General features: G+C 40.4%; 1 protein-coding gene and 1 non-coding gene across 2 annotated transcripts in view; both read right to left on the bottom strand.

Moving 5' to 3' along the window:
• LOC131268667 (neurobeachin) overlaps positions 1-18,244 on the bottom strand; it is a 29,432-nt gene that overhangs the window by 8,358 nt on the left and 2,830 nt on the right. The window contains exons 3-18 of the mRNA XM_058270907.1: positions 17,481-17,909; positions 17,274-17,395; positions 16,922-17,168; positions 16,685-16,831; positions 16,265-16,570; positions 15,119-15,259; positions 14,219-14,355; positions 14,078-14,147; positions 13,860-14,003; positions 11,734-12,290; positions 8,538-11,661; positions 8,271-8,442; positions 5,369-5,460; positions 5,148-5,251; positions 4,441-4,976; positions 1,630-1,739 (exon numbers count right to left, since the gene is read on the bottom strand). Coding sequence (XP_058126890.1) covers positions 1,630-1,739; positions 4,441-4,976; positions 5,148-5,251; positions 5,369-5,460; positions 8,271-8,442; positions 8,538-11,661; positions 11,734-12,290; positions 13,860-14,003; positions 14,078-14,147; positions 14,219-14,355; positions 15,119-15,259; positions 16,265-16,570; positions 16,685-16,831; positions 16,922-17,168; positions 17,274-17,395; positions 17,481-17,909 — 6,438 coding nt within the window. The remainder of the gene's footprint in view (positions 1-1,629; positions 1,740-4,440; positions 4,977-5,147; positions 5,252-5,368; positions 5,461-8,270; positions 8,443-8,537; positions 11,662-11,733; positions 12,291-13,859; positions 14,004-14,077; positions 14,148-14,218; positions 14,356-15,118; positions 15,260-16,264; positions 16,571-16,684; positions 16,832-16,921; positions 17,169-17,273; positions 17,396-17,480; positions 17,910-18,244) is intronic.
• On the bottom strand, positions 13,127-13,271 carry LOC131269818 (U4 spliceosomal RNA). Its single transcript, XR_009179018.1, has one exon. It is a non-coding gene; the product is annotated as a U4 spliceosomal RNA (small nuclear RNA).

Below are 18,244 nucleotides of genomic sequence, written 5' to 3'. Positions count from 1 at the left end.
ATTCAAGCGGGTGGCTGAAGACAGTCGTGCAGTAGCAACACACAGAGAAAGTGACGGAAGGGGGACTAGTGTGTGCTTGGCCAATGGAATATGAGGATGAGTCTGTGTCGTGTTGTCTCATACCTTCACCTGCACTTGCGATACCGATCTTTGTTGCGGATGCTGTTTCTGCTGGTGTTGCTGCGGTTGCCGTCCCGCCACATTATTCGGGCACGACTCGTTAACGCTAATAGTAGCGCTTGTAGTAGGCGTTATGACGCTCGTTGTAGTATCAGTCGAAACAGTAGATGTTGTAACAGTTAGAGTCGAGGAAGGCAGCATGGCATAGTGGTAATAGGGCTTTAGGCGGAAATCGTTGGTGCAAACTAGCTCAGACTGTTTGACACCAGATGCGCGCCTCGAGCTATTGACTGAGGTATCGGCCTACAGATTCATTAGATTTGCGGATGTTATTTGTCGAGTGTGTAAATCGACGTCATTATGTTACGGTAAGTAGAGGTTGATTGATCCAAAAAATCGAAGATTAGTGAGAGTGGCATGATAAGGAACAAGGGTACGACGTCGGCAGATTTATTTGCAAAAATTTTATAAGAAAGCAGGAAAATTTAGCAAAATGGAAAAGGAACATCGAAAATCATATATCGTAAAGAGACAAAGGTACAGGGATAGAGATAAATATAGAGAGAAAAAGAGAGAGATAGAGAGAGATAGAGAAAGATTGAGAGAGATATCGAAGGTATATAATATTCTAGAGGGTGAGATGAAAAAAAGGAGCAGATAGACAGGAAATGTAAAGAGGGTAGGCAGGGGAGGAAGGGGGGGGGGGGGGGGGACACATATGATGAGAACCGAATACGCTTGTGACTATCCATCCGCTTGTAATTGGATGGAGTAAAAATAAATTTGAAATTTAAGTTACAACCTATTTTCTACACCTACATGCGGAAAACTTACTTAGTACAAACATCATGCAGTTAATGCCAATACAATCGAAATTTTAGTTTTACATTGTTTTTTAAATCCTTGTTGTTTAAGGGCATGGCCTGTGTGTTCACACAACCGATTATCTTACTGATCTTTTCGAAGATGGCCAAGTTACATACAGCAGAGAAATAAAAATGTTCACATTCCAAAATCACTCGTTTTGGAGTTATCTTGGCTGTAGCTTCCATGAGAAAGTCTATACAATATTGAACAGTTTGAAAAATAATCTTAAGGGATTACCGTTGTCATTCGCGCCTACGCGAAGACAGCGTCTAGCGTAGTATCATTAGTGCTACAACTTTTAGGCAATATCTTGTATGTTTAAATCAGGTGTAGTTTGATACATATGACTGTTACTACGATAGTAAAAATGTATATAAGAAATGTTTTTAACATTAAATGGTTCAAAACATAACACAAATCAAGCAAAAAAACTCTTCTCTTGATTGATTGCGCAAACATAATGAAATAGTACCAAAAGTGGGAAACTGCATTAAGGCGAAACATTCCACATACCGAACATCTATTAACTAAGAAATATCCTGTATTTAAACAGTAGTAACACCAAGTCTAACAATAATATAATCCAAGAAAAATTGTTTTGGGGTGCTCTGATAACGATGTAAATATTTCATTGACACTTACCTTAATTGATAAAGGGCCACTAGAATGGGAATCGTTGTCGGCTATTACGGAAGAATTGTTTTCATCCACTACGATCACCTCATAATCACCTTCTTGCATCGATTGAGTGCCTAAAAAGGAAGACAGGGACGTTTAAACAAAATGAGGTTGAGTGTCTAAGGCAACCAAATAATTAAATATTACATACATCGAAGGCAACAGAAAATTACTTTTAATTGATAGGTGGACAAACACGTTCTAATTTAACTGCTAGAGCATTCTTCAGATAATGTTACGATTGATGCCAAAAAAGGAGTAATAAAATGTGATTAAATAAACTATACCAATTGAAAATTATTCGTTTGAGCGTTAAAAAAGGAAGTTCTTTATTTTGAAATTGGTTTCCGCTGAACAGGTATAAATATCCAAAACTGGTATTTCACGTAATATTCAAAGAAATTCAGCTATTGCTAAACTGCACATATGATCTTGAATGGGGGATTTTTTTACACAATACCCCTTAACTAAATGTGTTTGTTTATGAAACTATTTTATTGTCATATTCTGTAGCTTCTGCTTAGTAATGAGGGTTTATTAGTCGTTTTTGCTAAGTGATATACTTCAAGAATAAACCATGCTGCAAATCAAGAATCAAGATTTCGCATAAGCTAATAAAGATACAAAATAACTATCTAGAATAACTTATAATGACGCTATTGAAGAAGTCAAGTTTGTCCGACTGATTTAAGAGCTCCAACATATGTCATAGCTCCAAAAAATTTTACTCGAACGTTTCGTACAAATCAAACAATCTTTAATCAAAACTTTAAGTCTCTCAAAACAGTCTATCATTTGTACATCACGTTGATTGATCTGTCAAAACAAGGTTTTACTGCGACACTTACAAGGATAAAAATTGTAATTGCTTGTTCGTTAGCTATTTAGGAATTGCAGGTAAATGACCACAAAATTCCGTTTAAGGCAACTTACAAGCATCCTATCAGTCGCTTTAACACATATTTGAATATCTGAAAAATAATTCAGAGTTACGTATGCATTCAGCTTTAAAATGCGTTCTGGGAGATGGATGCTCCATAATATCATAGAACACTATAGCTTTTATGGATAGGATAGAAGGTCTCAATGGATTGTTTTTTTTAAATGTGCTTAATTGCGTTTCTGTAGATTGCGTTCTTTTAATGCTAAGAATGATGTATCAAAATGAAATGAAAAAAAATCTACGATTTCAAGGAACCAAATAAGAAACACAAGTTAACACGTTGCGTACCAAGCGTTTTAGCACAATTTTTAGTACAATTTTTCAAATTACAATTTGTTTATAATATTTGTAAAACCGATTGTTTTCGAAGGCCAAGCAAAAATTTAGCTTCCCAAAAATTTATATAAAATATTACAATAATTTTTATGTTGCATTTTCATTTATTTATGGGTCAAAAACTTGTTTGTACTAAAACTGCCGTCACCCATATTTGGGTGACGCGGTACGCAACGTGTTAGTAGTAGATTTGATTCGATACGAATAGACATACACCAAATACGTAAAACGTACAAAACGTACAACATACCCTATTTATAATAAATTAAACAAAAATATTCAAACATGCCAATATTGCTAATGCTGCATTAGTGCGTTTTAACGCTGGATAATGCGATGCCTACTTTAATATCAAACTGATAAAACATTGACAATCGGAGATATTACATCCATCAAGAGAATAAAGAAACATTTTATAAACAAATGTTTGCTTTGATTAAATAGATCTCATTTTAATCGCTTCTTGCACAAATAAAAAATAGTTTAAATTAGTACTCAAGCGAACTAGACGATAACTCAATTTTGAATCTCGATCGTTCAATCTTGAAATCGAGCAGGCTATATGAATTCCCTCTGCATTGAGCATTTTCTACCGTTGCAACACCATACAAGTAGAGAGTCTTTAACATAATTTTGCAGAACTACCGTATCCTAAATTCGGCAATTACACAACATAAACAATCATTTTTCAAACCAGCTTCAGAACATTTTTCAAATACCCATAATATAGATCAAAATCAAATCATCTGATCAGATGATGATTCATCGTAATCGAATCTAAGAGAGCTTTAACATAAGAAAAGTTAACTTTTTGTTGAAAAGAAGGCTCAATCGAAGTCATTGAGCGTTGCAGAGAACGAGAATGTAGGCAAGAAGAAATTAAAGAAAAGCTACCATCGAAAAGAGAGCTCTTAGACATATCCAAAACAAAAGAAAAGCTAGATACAACAACTCTGTTTAAGCAAACCCATGTGTGTAGTCAGATGATAAAAAAAACAGGCCACATGCATATGTCCTTCCTAAATTGAACAAACTTACGATGCTGGCGAATTTGCACATCTCATTGGCGTATGTGGCTAAAGTTTATTAGTGAATAAACAATTTATATACATCGCCAATGTTTGATTGCTGATTTGCTTAGTGTTAAATTTAAGACTTGACTTGCAAGTGACCTTTTTTTTATCGAGAACGTTTCATGTATATAGTGGTTTTGGAAAGCTCGGTAGGCAGATAAGATATATGTATATATCACATATATCTATGTATATAGATAAAGTGTGTGTGTGTGTGTGTGTTTATATGCAAGAATGTTTATGGGTATGTGTATGCGCGTGCCTGACTCCATAGCGTGACACGTGGATTAAGTCGAGTTGGTGCCTTTGGAAAACAAGAAACCAAACCAAAATCAAGCAACTGAACGAAAAAAAAAAAACGGCCAACAGGCAAAAGACGCTAACGTTCCATCAATAAAAGGAAAAACAAACGAGGATGCGTGCCTTTGGACAGCTTGCCAGTGACAATGGCGTGACCGACGATGCCATTGTGCAGACCCTGCGCTGCTCCTGTCATTCCACGGTTAGCTCGCAAACCGCCACCATTGCTAGCACCACCGTCACCACCCGCGGCCCCAGGTAGACCCGGGAGGCCTTTGCCCGCGGGCACGACGCCGTACGGTGGTGCTACAGTGGCCAGCGAGTTACCCAGGCTGTGCTGCACGTGCGGCTGGTGGTGCTGCATCGGTGGCTGCTGCTGCTGCTGCTGCTGCTGCTGCTGATGGTGCAGATGGCCGCCCATTGCTGAGACAGCCGCGACCGCCGGCGAATAGCAGTTGATCATTTCGCTGGAGAAAATGCAGTGCCCGCCAGCAATGAAGCCCTGACTGTTATTGTTGCTAATAGTGTGAGGAGTGGTGCCCGCACCGCCGTAGTATAGCGGCAGTGTACCATTGCTCACGCCTCCCACCACCAATCCACCTTCCTTGTGGTTGAGGAGGTTGCTGCTAGGACTGTTGTTGTTGATCAGATTGCTATTGCTTTTATTGTTGCTAATGCTATTGTTAGTGGTTATATTGTTGACATTATTATTATTATTATTATTATTAACATTATTATTATTGTTATTGTTGCTGTTGTTATTATTATTGTTGCTGTGGGTGCTGCCGCTGGTGTTGTTGCTAGTACTGTTATTATTTTTGTTGTTGTAGTTGTTGTTGAGCATGTTGCCACACGCACCCCCGCCGTTTACCGAAGACGAGCCGGAGGAGGAAGAGGAGGAGGTAATTGTATTGTTACTCCCGTGGTGCATCGCCTGCACATTGCCAGAACCGACCACCACGCCTCCCGGCACGCCGGTATAATGAGGGGCGGTGACAGTGGCTGCAGCGGGCACTACAGTGGCGGAGGAGTAGATGCCGGCGGTGGCGACCGTAGGCTGATGGGAATTGGGGTGCGACCCGGGAAGAAATTGTGGATAGACGTGGTGCGACCACTGGGGGAAAAGTGGCCGATTGGTAGATTCTACACGTCAGAAAGCCATATTATCCGGTATCCAGCAGTAGTTCGGCAGGTTGCCGTATTATGTAATGCGACATGCATGACGGTGCGTTGGGTGTAACAGGTTGTATCAACAATTACCGCACGGAGACAAATACATTTTAAAACGATGGCGAAAGGAGTTTATGGTTGTGCCAGCGACGAGTTTGTTGTTGTTACCATGTAAATGTTTCATTGGTAACAGATTTCAAAACATAGAACCGAGGTTTGAAGGATGATACATTCGATAGATTTGAATATCGGTACAGTATTTGGTTACCCACATGATTGATCAAAAGCAGCATGAGAGAAAAAGCGACATAGGGAAAGAGAGAGAGAGAGAAAGAAAGAGAGAGAGTGAGAATGAGAAAGAAGGGATAATGTAGCGAGGGGAAATACATTCTGTTTTTAATTTCATGAAAATTGAACAAAAATTCATGATATACATGTTCTTACTACCTGAAAGTGTAGTAATGGTAGCAGTGCAATAGTGACACCGGAATAATCAAATAAGAATACTAACTCCTGTAATGCCTTGGCGTAAAGCAAACGACAAACAAACATCATAAGACTCGTTAAAAAGCAATCAGTATGCTTAGCTATGTCTATCTAATCCAATTGCCAGTTAGTTCTATCATCATTAAAAACATGTCTTAGCGCACCTTCTAGCGGCAGTTAGCGTAAGATCCTTTTGTGAAGCGCGTTTGTGTAGAGAAATGCATGTAGTGATAGATGTTGCATTTCTCAGGTAAAGCTTTGGAACGGATAAACGGATTGGTTTTTCAAGTGTAATGGTTGATTCTTTCAAAGGATCTAAACAAAAATATCGAGCAATAACATAATTGTAACAAATGTTCGCAATAACAAATGTTCGTTGCACTGATAAAATTGCCTGAAAACCATAACGCGATTGCAAGGTAAACCTAAACGAATTTACCTAAACATGTTAAATAGCATATTGGCAGATGTAGGAAAAGGGAAGAACGGAATTTAGTATCTATTGAAGTTGCCAATTCTCTGTCGCTACGTAGAGTGTACTTGTCTTTTGTTACAACAGTTAATACCTATTTTATCGTATGCAACGTGCTATAATATTCAATTGTAACTTTTCTTTCCGATATCCACATTTCATTCAAAAATATAAATTAAAATTGAAATGACGTCTCAAGACGGTGGGCATCCATAACGAAATGTGTGAGCAGAGAACCACTTATAGAGTTATTATTAACAGTATAGTAGTAATAGTAGAATAATTACTAAATCTACAACGTGTTACAATTAGTTGATTTGTATATAATAAATCAAGGGTTAATTTGGTCAGGCCCACGAACAGATTCCGAACGGAGACATTTTATTTTAATTACGAGAAACTGACCTGAATCCAGTTTAACATTTCTGTTTTTAGGTGAATATTTTTATTTTTAATCTTCAGAAAGAATCAACTTCGAAATGTGAAGGAACTCTTCAGCTAAACTAAAGACATTGCCGTTAAGAATGATGTCCATTTCAATCCATCGACTTACATTGCTGGGCTTTCACCTTCAATGCCATAGTAACCGCGACGATTGATGTAGACCAATCGCGAGTATGTTGTTATCGTTATTATCTGTTATTATCTTAGCTTAAATGGCGCTACAAACACTGAGGGGAGCTGTGGCCCAGATCTACTCCCCGGTCGACCTAGGAGCACTTTGTGACGTGAGTCGTCTGGTATTATTTGCATAACATTACCAGCCCCCTCGAATTCTCATTGCAAAAACTGAAACGCTTACATTAGCAAAAAACGACCCCTTTGCTTGTCAGAGAGAAATGATTGCATATGAGATTGCAAAATAACCAATTCTGCATGAAAGCAACTCTTCAGCTTCAAGGCTAAAAATGTACTACCAACCAACACTAACTAGTCTCTCAATAGAAAAAAAGGGTCCGTTGTAAATTGATTTACACCAAAAATATCTTTAAAATTATCCAATGCAAGTACCATCGAGAGATGTCCGAAAATATTAAACCCACTATAGAACAGCACTATGGAAACCCTGCTATCGTTCCCGACCGACGACGTTATCGCTAAATCAAATCCGTTAATCACAATTGATGTTAAAATTGTGTAGCAAACAAAGTTTGATTCAAAACGAAGCTGCATAGTTTTTTGTCAACCCACCGAATTAAGCAGAATGTTCAAATAATCCGCCAAGATCATAAAATTGACTGAGTAAGAGTCATTTCAATTCATATGATGAGGTTGCCTTAAATTACGAATGAAACAACTAACCATCTTCATGCACTATCTACGCTTCGACTCAAGAGAGAAAGCGTGCAGTACAGCAACAAAAATGTGCTGTTTTGGTACACAAAATAACAAAGCTAGGAGCGAAATTATCCTGTTGAATGCCACAAGTATGTGCGAATACTAAATAATAAGTCACATTTAGCGGCAGCAGGCATTTAGCATTGTTTAATCGCAGTGAAACATTGGTCAATCATTTACACTCGATAGTGCATATTACAAAGCTTACTTCATAAATGTTCATGGATTCATTCATTCTTAGAAGACGGCGAACCGTTTGTTCTACTGAAAATTCTTCTGTAAATGCTTCATTCAAGATAAGTCGTACTTCACTTACCACTAGAATGCATACGTATAGCGCTAAACAAACAAATTGTGTTCCTTGAATATGTTGAAAAAAAACTAGATTTGACACGGAAGATGTACTTGTGATAGCAAACCAGGAAAAAATATGCAAACAACAACAAAAAAGCAAAATTTGCAGCTCATCTTGCACGACTCGACTTACCCTTCGTTGGTGTCGTCCGCTGAATGACAGGCGAAGAGTTCCGGTGTATTTGGAGCTCCACTGGTGGTTCCAGGATGTCGCGATACTTCGAAACCATCAGAACGGAGATGAAATACACGATTGCTAACGAGAGGAACTGCGCCTGCTTGGTTTCCTCCTGAAAGAGTTGTTTCTTGAGATTATAATTAGTCTACACCCCGGACCCCTCAAGTGGGGGGTGGGATTGAGTGATCGAGATTCTTCGACCCAGTCGTGTTAGTTTCTTACCACATCTCGATAGATAACCGCCCGCAGTCTGTTGATATCCATGTCCTGCAGTAGCTTCTCTGGGTCCTTTACTGGGCTCATCGGACCGGACAACGATTCAATAATCGTTTTCGAGGTGGACTGGGCGCCCCGTATAAGTGCCTGCAGGTGAACACCGCCGGGAATATCCTTCAGGGACATGCCGTTGTAGAGCCCCCGGGTGCGCTCCTTACACTCCAGACAGTTACGCACCGCACAGGTGCACACCAATCGGAGGCACTGTCGCAGAATGCCGCCGGATGACATGTTCTTCTCCGCCTCGAGCTCGCTGAAGTTAAGCGAGCTGGCAAAGATCAGCACATCGGCCATATTGACAAGTCGCTGCAGGAACGAGACAGCCACATCAAGGGGCATGCCTTGGGTTGGCTCAAGCACGTCCAGCTCGGAGTTGGGTGATGTGGCACTAGCCAGCAGTGGCAACAGTCCGCCACAAGCAATAATCAGGTTGTCTGCTAGCTGTGAAATCAGGTGGACCGTATTAACGACAAAGATTGCATTTTCAGCCGAATTGACGAAGTCGAGTACGCTCTTGGTTGAATGGCTGCGCCAAACCTGGATGTCTGTCTCGAGCGAGAACAGCACGTCGGAGAGCAGGCGCTGATGTATGTAGGACCACTTGAATTCTGGTATGCGGAATGGTGGTCTGGTTGGTCCTGGTGAAAACATGGGCCGAGCAGAAGCCGACTTCGAGCGCTTACTGCCCCCAAAACTTTGACCGTCGTAATTTCCGGACTGTTGTTGTGGCGCATTCTGCTGTTGTGTGGACAGGTTGGAATGTACATTTGGCATATGTGCATCAAGATACTGCTGCGTATTAGTCGACACATTAATTGCATGCTTTTGAGGGACAGTAGGAATTTCCATGCCGGTTGTGGTTGGCGAGGCAGTATCATCGATGATGACATCATTTGATGAACCGTTGCATCCATCCGCGATCGTCTGCTTAATGATGTCGTCTGATTCAGCTATTACCAACACATCCTCATCCAGCCCTTCGTCACCCTCGTCCTCCTCTTCTTCCTCATCACCTTCGACATCGTCTTCTTCTGCATGTTCAGATGGTCTGGCCGGGTTCACTTCATTATCGTTGGCCATCTCCGAAACCACACATATTCTTTGTTTTTCCGGCTCACCGTTATCTTGCAACTGATGAGGATGAGAATGAGGATGAGGATGAGCATGATGATGATGATGATGATGGTGATGATGATGACGATGATGCTGTAACACATCATCCTCGGAAGATACCGTCTCTTGCGTGGGATCATTTTTCGCTAAGGTTTCTGTCACGAGAAGGCCAAGTTTGTCTGTAGTTTGTTCCACCTGTTCCACTGCGTCTGTTATAATAGCGTCGACAACTTCTTGGATATCGCTCGTAAGTTGATCGTCGGAGGCAGCGGTCGAGATGATTGTACCTTGCTCGCGGAAGCAACGATCGATGAGCTCGTCGACGATACAGTCCACCGCAGCTACCACTTTCACGGTGTGCGATTCGTCTTGCAGCACTGGACTTGACTGTTCGGATGCGATATTTTGGTAAGCTACTTTGTTTCTATCACCAGTAGCATCAACTGATAAGGCAACTGCCACCGGGGGAGATTCTGAGAACATTCCATTTCCCGAGGGACTAGTAACAGGCGGCTCGGTGTGAAATTTTCCCCGTTCGTTTGCGTCCGTGGGGTTGCCGGGAATGATTTCACTATCACTAGCATCGCTTTCGAAATTGTCTGCACCAGTTTTCATATTACACTGATTCATTTTGGCCACCTCGTTCACTGCTAGCTCGATCTCCTCGTCTTTTATTACCGGCGACGAAGTTGGTTCGGTTGGAATTGCCTCGTCTTTACCGTCTTCGTCGCTGATCCTACTATTAGTCTTCTGGTTGGCCGCTAGCATACAAGCGGACTTGTCGATAATTTCTTCAACAATCTTTTTCACTACAGTTTCGGAGGAAGCTTCGATAGATGCCGCTGACGAAGTGGCATGAAGTTGCTGCTGGTGCTCGAAATGGTCCGCCGTATGATCCGATCTTTTCACTAGCACTTGGCCATCAACATGCTCGCCTTCTGCCAAATCTTCCACCTCTTCCTTATCTTCTTCATCTTCCTCGTCTTGTTCGATCTGCTCACTTCTCTGTAATTGTTGCACTTGTAGTGGCGATTCTTGGGTCTGCTGGTCAAGTTCTCTGTCTTCTTCAAGCTCGTCAAACTCAGTGTTTTCTGACAACACCGCTGCATTCCTATTCTTCTGGGTCTTCATATCGCCACTTACATTCGATTTCGGCTCACAACCGCACCCTGACGAAGAATCTTCCACCGCCATAGAGGCAACCTGCTTGGAACATTTGCTGCTACCATCGGCAGTGCTATTGGTGTTGCTATGTATGTCCACTTCTACCTTCTTGCTAGTGTCATTGGCACTCCCCACAGCGGTAGTACCACCGTGTTGCTCCCACCCACTGATTGTGCTAATGGGACGCTGCTGACGCAGCGCCGGATCGGTGATGTTATCTGTCCTATGTTTCTCATAGTGCTCATACATCTGCGCGAACTGTAGCTTAAATTCTTCGTATGAAACCTTCGAGTGTACAATAGCAAGCGTGTCAACCCATACGCGCCACCCGCCATATTCGTACTTGATCGCATGGTGTAGTAACATACGGAACAGCGAGTAGACCATATCGGACAGTTTCTGTTCCTCGGATGTCTTAGGATGGATGTACGCCATCGCAATCAACCACTCCTGCCAGACACTCATCTGCAACACTGTGCGCCGGTTTTCACGATTATTGTTGCACAGCAATGTCATATCGGAGAGAAAGAGCTTCTTCACCTCGATTAAATGTTCCGACTGCTTGGACTGGCGGATGAGTGTCGCCACCACCTTCAGGATCATAGGATTCTCTAGTCGATAGTGGCTTTCCGGTTCCGGGTGCTTTGCGTAAAGAATCTGTTGCGAAATGTGTTCGGTCATGATTTCGTACAAAACATTATATGTCGGCAGCGATACCGATTCTTCGTAAAGCAGTAGTCGTTCGGCAAGCAAGGTGTATAGGTTGTGTGGTGACATAACGTCATATTTACGCCTGAAACAAAATTTAATGAAAAACAAAACCAAAACAATAGTAAACGCAAACATCTAACGTGGTACCACTTACTTATGGGTGCTACGCGACAGAAAGAACCCGAGGAGCTTGAGAGCCTGTAGGCGTATCAATTGGCTTTCAGCAGCAAGTAGCTTAAAGATGGTGCGCACACCATGCTTCACGTCAAATGCCGGAACCATTGAGCTCGGATGTTCGGACATCAACGAAATCAACATTTGCAGCACATCGTGCAAGTTCTCGTCCTCATGCATCGTCATCAGGTAGTTGAGGATGCTCTGCAGCTCGTCGTCCTTCACGCCATTGCCAATCATTATCAGCTGCTTTAAGAAAAGCAAAATGTACGCCCGGATCGCCAGGATATCTTTTTGCGCGGGTCGCGGTCCATCAAGCCCTTTAGGAGTTATTCCACTCTTGGCGCGCGGGTTCACCACCCAGTAGTAGAACTTTAGTGTATGCACCGTCTGCAGGACAGTGCTGACGCGACGCACGTTACTGTAGATCTGCGTGTCACTAAGAAACTCCGTCGCCAAATACGCATAAAGGCGTGCCTGTACCGTTGCCGGTGTGTAGATCCACAGCGATGGGTTGAACAGAACATGGTCTAACAGCTGCCATGTAAGGAAAGAAAAGCAGAAGAGCTTCATTTTAACTTTGAATTTCATCTGCTCTGCCACAAGCCGATTGAAATTTTGGCATGCAGCATGGTTTACACAAATAAATAACAAAATAAAAAAATAGAAAAATAAGCGTATTGAACAACATCAACATTCCAATTGCTACCAAAACATATTTCGAAGAATACATCCAAACTGAATAGTTCAACAGGGTTACACGCATCTCTTTACAGAACTCCCCTTTTAAGCATTACAATGTAATTGGAACTCCAAAAATAATTAAAAAATAAAACAAATAATTTTAACCTCTTCACAGTCTTGCTATCTCGAGCGACTGGTTCAAACAAATTGCCACAGATTTTATTAGATTTTCAATGGTATAGGTGATATTGTATCAAATTTAGTTCAATTGAATATATAATAACAAATAAATGAATTGAAATGTACAAACATGTAAAAACATGCAGGTTCTCTCCGAATCAACGAGTAGAAACAAAACGGATGATAAAAACTGCCAGGCTCGGGCAAAATTATGAAGGTTAAACATGTTGTTATTAAGTAAAAAAATCATTCCTCACAAGCACTCAAAAACAATAACATTACAAACAAACCAAACATTTTACATACAATATTTTTTAACAATTAAAAAAACTCCATTTAGAGTCAAACTTCACAACTATGATGTTATAACTATATACTAACGAATCACGAGGAAAATGAAAAATGTTCATTAACAAAGAGGTTTACACATAGTAAAAAAGAATACTATGAGTACACATGCGAAACTATGTAGAACAATAAATTCCATATTTCCGATTTATCATATCAAAAAACATCCATCGTGTTGTTTGCGTAGATAATTGATGAAATGTAATCGAGCAACTGCAATGATCAATGTAACTGATAAATTTCAACCAGCAATAATCGCATCTCGGTTGTACTTCATTGGCTACGATATCGCCGATACGTAAAGCTTTTGAACTACATAGTTGTTTCAAACAACGCAATTTATTATAGATGACAATTTCAGCTTCACCTAAGTATAAAGAAGATGCAACTATTTAAATTGATACTAGATGTAATAGCTTCTGATGCAGAACAGCACCATTCTCTACGGGGAAAGAGTATCTCTCGTATTAGGATGTCGATCCATCGAAAAGAAATAACATTAACACTAGAATAAATTGCTTTGAAACTATGCCCGTATGCTTTGAGCGGCCGGAAAAAAACATTGAACGGTTACTGTATTACTATTTCGATGATGCGGTCTTAGCAAACAACACGATTTGTTATTAATTTTTCATATGTTTAAAATCAGTTGTAAGTTTTTTACTATTTTTGTTGTATTTGGCAAATTCGATATGTGCCTGAATATTATTGACGTTCCCTTTTATACAGCACTATAGAATACCAAAAGGGGTAGCGGTTCTCCAGTGTTAAAGCGTGTTAGGTAGTCACGATCTGTCACTACCGATACTAACGAGCGATTTAATTTTAACAAAAGCTCGATAGAGGATAGTTTTCCGAGAAACAGCTGCAGCAGTATAGCATTACATCACATACCTGCTTTAGTAGTAGATCCGAGTTGGCTGACAAACATGTCACCAAGTACTTGGTGAGGCTAAGGAATGATCCAAGCACATCTAGCGAGAGATGATCGCGAGAGGAACGCTGTAACATGAAGGATATGACCAGAAATCCTCGGTTCTGTGGACACAACAATAAAAGTTAGCCAGAAGAAAACACCAACAAACAAGAAAGTATTCGTGTGATTGCCTTACCTGTATCATATGCTGTTGAACAGTTTGCGAACTTTCGACGAGTTCACAGATAAAACCCAACAGTTTGGCACTGGAACGGGAACACGATATGCAAGATCATAAGTAAATTATTCATTTTCAAAAAACCCACTAAAAACTCACCATAACGTTGGGTCTTTCCTGACATCAGTACCCTCGTAGGGCATGTCCAATTGAGAAAACAGTGGGAAAAGAACCTGTATTCCGCCTATGGAGTTGAGCGTACAGTGGATGGAATGTGTCACGACTGCCTTGACGTCCTGTAGCAATTCACAGAGAGGAACGATAACACGAATGAAATCCGTTTTAATATTACAATGAGTTAAAGCGATGAACAGTTATCTTCAATCAGAATGTAATAGTATTCTATTATTTCAAATTAACGGTCAGATTCGTGTCGTGTTTCAATCTCGTTTAGTATATCAAATTTTGAAATCAGGACCGATTGAATGAGAAATGACCGTTTATATGCCCCGAGAAGAAACCATTTGAAACATATTTGGGCATTTACAGTTAGGCAGCATCCGTACAGTCACTAAATATAAGCTTTGAGCCTTGTTATCGCAGCGAATACATGAATATTTGAATGAACGCTATAAAACGTTTGAAGAGAGATGTTTAGATTTGCTATCAACTGGCCATTTATTGGATCTCAGTCTATCTTTACAGAATTATTGTGAAAAACAGAACAAAATTCCAGCATTTAAAAAAAATAGCAATTTAAAAACAAACTGGTAGAAATACACCAATACAATATATTCGCACAATGAACAAGAAATAACCAACTAATGCACTTTATTGGCATTTGCATCCTGAAAATAAAGTAACCAACGAATGAGTAAGGTAATGATTTTAATTTTAATTTTAAAGCCCTTGGTCATGTATTTGCTGCAATAACATGGCTTAAAGTTAAAATAGGGGACTGTATGGATGATTTATTGACTAACTGTACATGGAACTTTTAAATAGTAATAGAAAGGATAAAAAAGTTTACATTTTATTGCAAACAGACTGTATTTATACCTGTAACATCAACGAATGGGGTGTGTGGACAAAGTACGATAGATTGCCTTTCGGAGCTGACTGTAAACACAGTTGACCGTCGGTTGCGACCGGATTGTACATGAAGACAATAGCGCTCGACAATTTACCATCGTACAGTACCTAATTTATAGAAAAGTTGCAACAAGAAAGAGAAAACGCGTAAAATAATTGATTAGTAGAGTAAAAAATACAATTGTAAACAATACTACTATAAACATCGCGAATCCTTAGCAAACGTATTAGCTCAGCCAGCTAAGCAGGACAAACAGATATGTGGATCAAATATCACCGATTTGAATGATTAAATCGATCCAACGAATAGAGCGCTGCGCTTCTTCTCGAAAAATTAAGACACAGAGCTTCGACTCATTTACCATACCGGCAAAAACATTTACATAAAATATGCAACAAGCTATACCAACAACAAAAGGGATAGAAATGAATAGATTTAAACACATGTGCGAACAATTTAGTTTTCTACTTGACATAGCTCATCATCTTTTGCCTCTAGGGCATATTTTTACATCATTGCATCAAATTTGTCTCTAAGCTTATTTTTGTTTTGCTTTTGTCCTCTAACGCATGAATAGTTGACTCGTGGTATTACGTATGCAAAGATCAATTATAGTCGCACTTTGTTAAAAATACATGCCTAAGAAACAATAGTTGATGGACTATTTTTGCAATTAGTACCTTAAAGACATATCCTTTTGAAAAAAATATAAAAGTAGTGATTTGTCTACACTCCAGCAATATGTCTACATCGAGATAGTGTGCTATCTGCTGACGGAAATGCAAAAGGAATTACTTTCCACATCCAAAAGGCATCATGCCAAAAATGTAATACCTAAGGGATAATTTGGTTACTGTGGGTTTGCTACACGAAATTGGTACCTGACAAAAATCATTCTAAATCCAGTCACGCGATTAAAAATATGCACAAAATAAGTAAAAAAAACGACAAAGATCAAATTGACAAAAGTATGTAGGTTCGATAGAAAGAATGACACGGTTTTTACCAGCCACGCCAACTAAAAACTAGAAGGAAAATGTGGGAACAATACATTCTATACATATATACTGAAAAATAACAAATTATAAAATAAAACATAAAAGCATGCTTACGGATACTAAATCAAACGACTCGCCCCCGGAGCCCGGGGCGATAGAAGAAGTAGCAGTAGCAGCAGAAGAAGCAATCGCAACATCGGACGCGGCCAAAGGCATGGACGAGGATGAGGGAGGAAACGAAGGCGTATCAGCGGCAATCGCAACACCGGTACTGCCACTAACTAGGTTTCTATGGATAGTGGACTCGGTTGGCGCCAATGGCGTTGGTGATAGCGACGACATAACAGCTTTTGCATCACTCACCCGCTTGTGATTATCCGGTAGGTTTAGATAGCACTCGTTATCGAATCGAAACTGGGACTGTAGTTGGTTCCCGTAATAAGAACGGAAATGGAATAAAATAGAAGAGAACGATGGCATTAATAAAATAATTGAACTAGCAAACAGCAATCTCTCGGACCTATGCCTTCTTACCTTATACCCCGGGCCAAGTCGATGCATTGCACAAATTTGCTGAGTAGTTAGAGCTTCCGAGAAAAGATAAATTGCAGCCATCTGTCCGCAAAATACACGTTCCTCGTCTAGTTCCGGCGTTGCACCAACGTAGCACTTGTCGAATGGCTAATGAGCACGAAAAGTTTATGTAAACCATCAAGTAATGTCAAAAGTTCAACCCGTGAGTTTCCAAAATAAGCAGCAATGAACACTCACATCGTTAGTCGATACCAGCCAGGCCATCTCCGTGCTAGAAGCCAGTTGTCCATTTACCAGGCACTTGATCTCACTCTTCGTCCAACGATTGTAGATATATACAATGGCTATCATATACCACTTTCGTGGCTGAAACTCATATTTAACGCAATGCTGGAATCCTTTGCCCTTCACCTTCATTGAAGTCAGCACGAGACAATTGCCAACAAAGTGAGCAGTGTAACCAACTCCCTTGGATGTTTTGAAACTAAAATAAATAGTAATATACCATTAGTGTAATTTGCATACGAACCGATGCCGATTAAACATGACCTAAATATGAAACATGTTAAAGAATGCAAATTAAACGCACCAGTAAAGGTATGGTTTCTCCCGTTCGATGTTCACCGAATTGATCGGGTCCAAACGAAACCAGGTGCTGAAGGTGAATCCATTTTCATAGGGCCACTTTGCCAAAGGAGGTAATACGATAGCCTATACAGTGGGAAAAAGAGTTGAGGTGTTGTGATTTCTTTAAATGTGCCACTTGGGATGTTTGCCACTTCGACCAAATAATTACCGAGCCCTTGCGACCGGGAAAGCTGAAGAAGACGTCAGGGCCGTTGCGATTCGGCATTTGCTTCAGTACATTTAGGAGCTTCGCCGAATGTCGTGGCCATTTCCCATTGACAGCCTTCATCGCGCCGAAGAGTAGTTTCAGCTCCTTTACAGTAATGCTGTAGCTGGCTAGTACACCAAGCATCTCGATGAGCAGATCCGCAACGATTGCCTCGGCCTGCTGCAATCGTGCCAACACATGCTCGATCAAACCGATTTCGGTGCATGCTTGCAAGTTGCGGACGCTCTTCTTCAGGATCGCAATAAAAACGCTCCAAACCTCAGCTTGCAAGTTTGCCGGGCAGTGATCTAGCAGCTCTAACATGTGCTTGACGTTCTGCGCATCCTGAACAACAAAGTTTAACTCCATATCGAATTCGCCCCCGACAAGCTGAAAGTAATGCAAAGAAGTAAAACAATCAATGAACGATACAAAATTTAATAAAGGCATACACCATCGATTCGTACCGCAGGCATAATAATTAGTAATAGAAAAATAAAATTGCTCAATTTATAGCTCAAGAAAGAAAAAAGTTGTTTTCTACCATGTAATACCACCTTCTTTCTTATCAACGCTTAATACGCAATCGGTGAATCGAGTCCATACAAGTGGTGACAAACGATACTCTCTGCCAGGAACTACTTCAAACGCGAATCATTTACAAGCATTGATGTTGCTGCACTTCTGCAAGTGTGACTTTATAAGAGGTCTAAATAAATACAAAT

Source organism: Anopheles coustani, chromosome X (genome assembly GCF_943734705.1).
Source record: "Anopheles coustani chromosome X, idAnoCousDA_361_x.2, whole genome shotgun sequence".
NCBI lineage: Eukaryota > Metazoa > Arthropoda > Insecta > Diptera > Culicidae > Anopheles > Anopheles coustani.
Note: the sequence above shows the minus strand (reverse complement) of the source record. Positions and strands in the feature narration are given on the sequence as shown.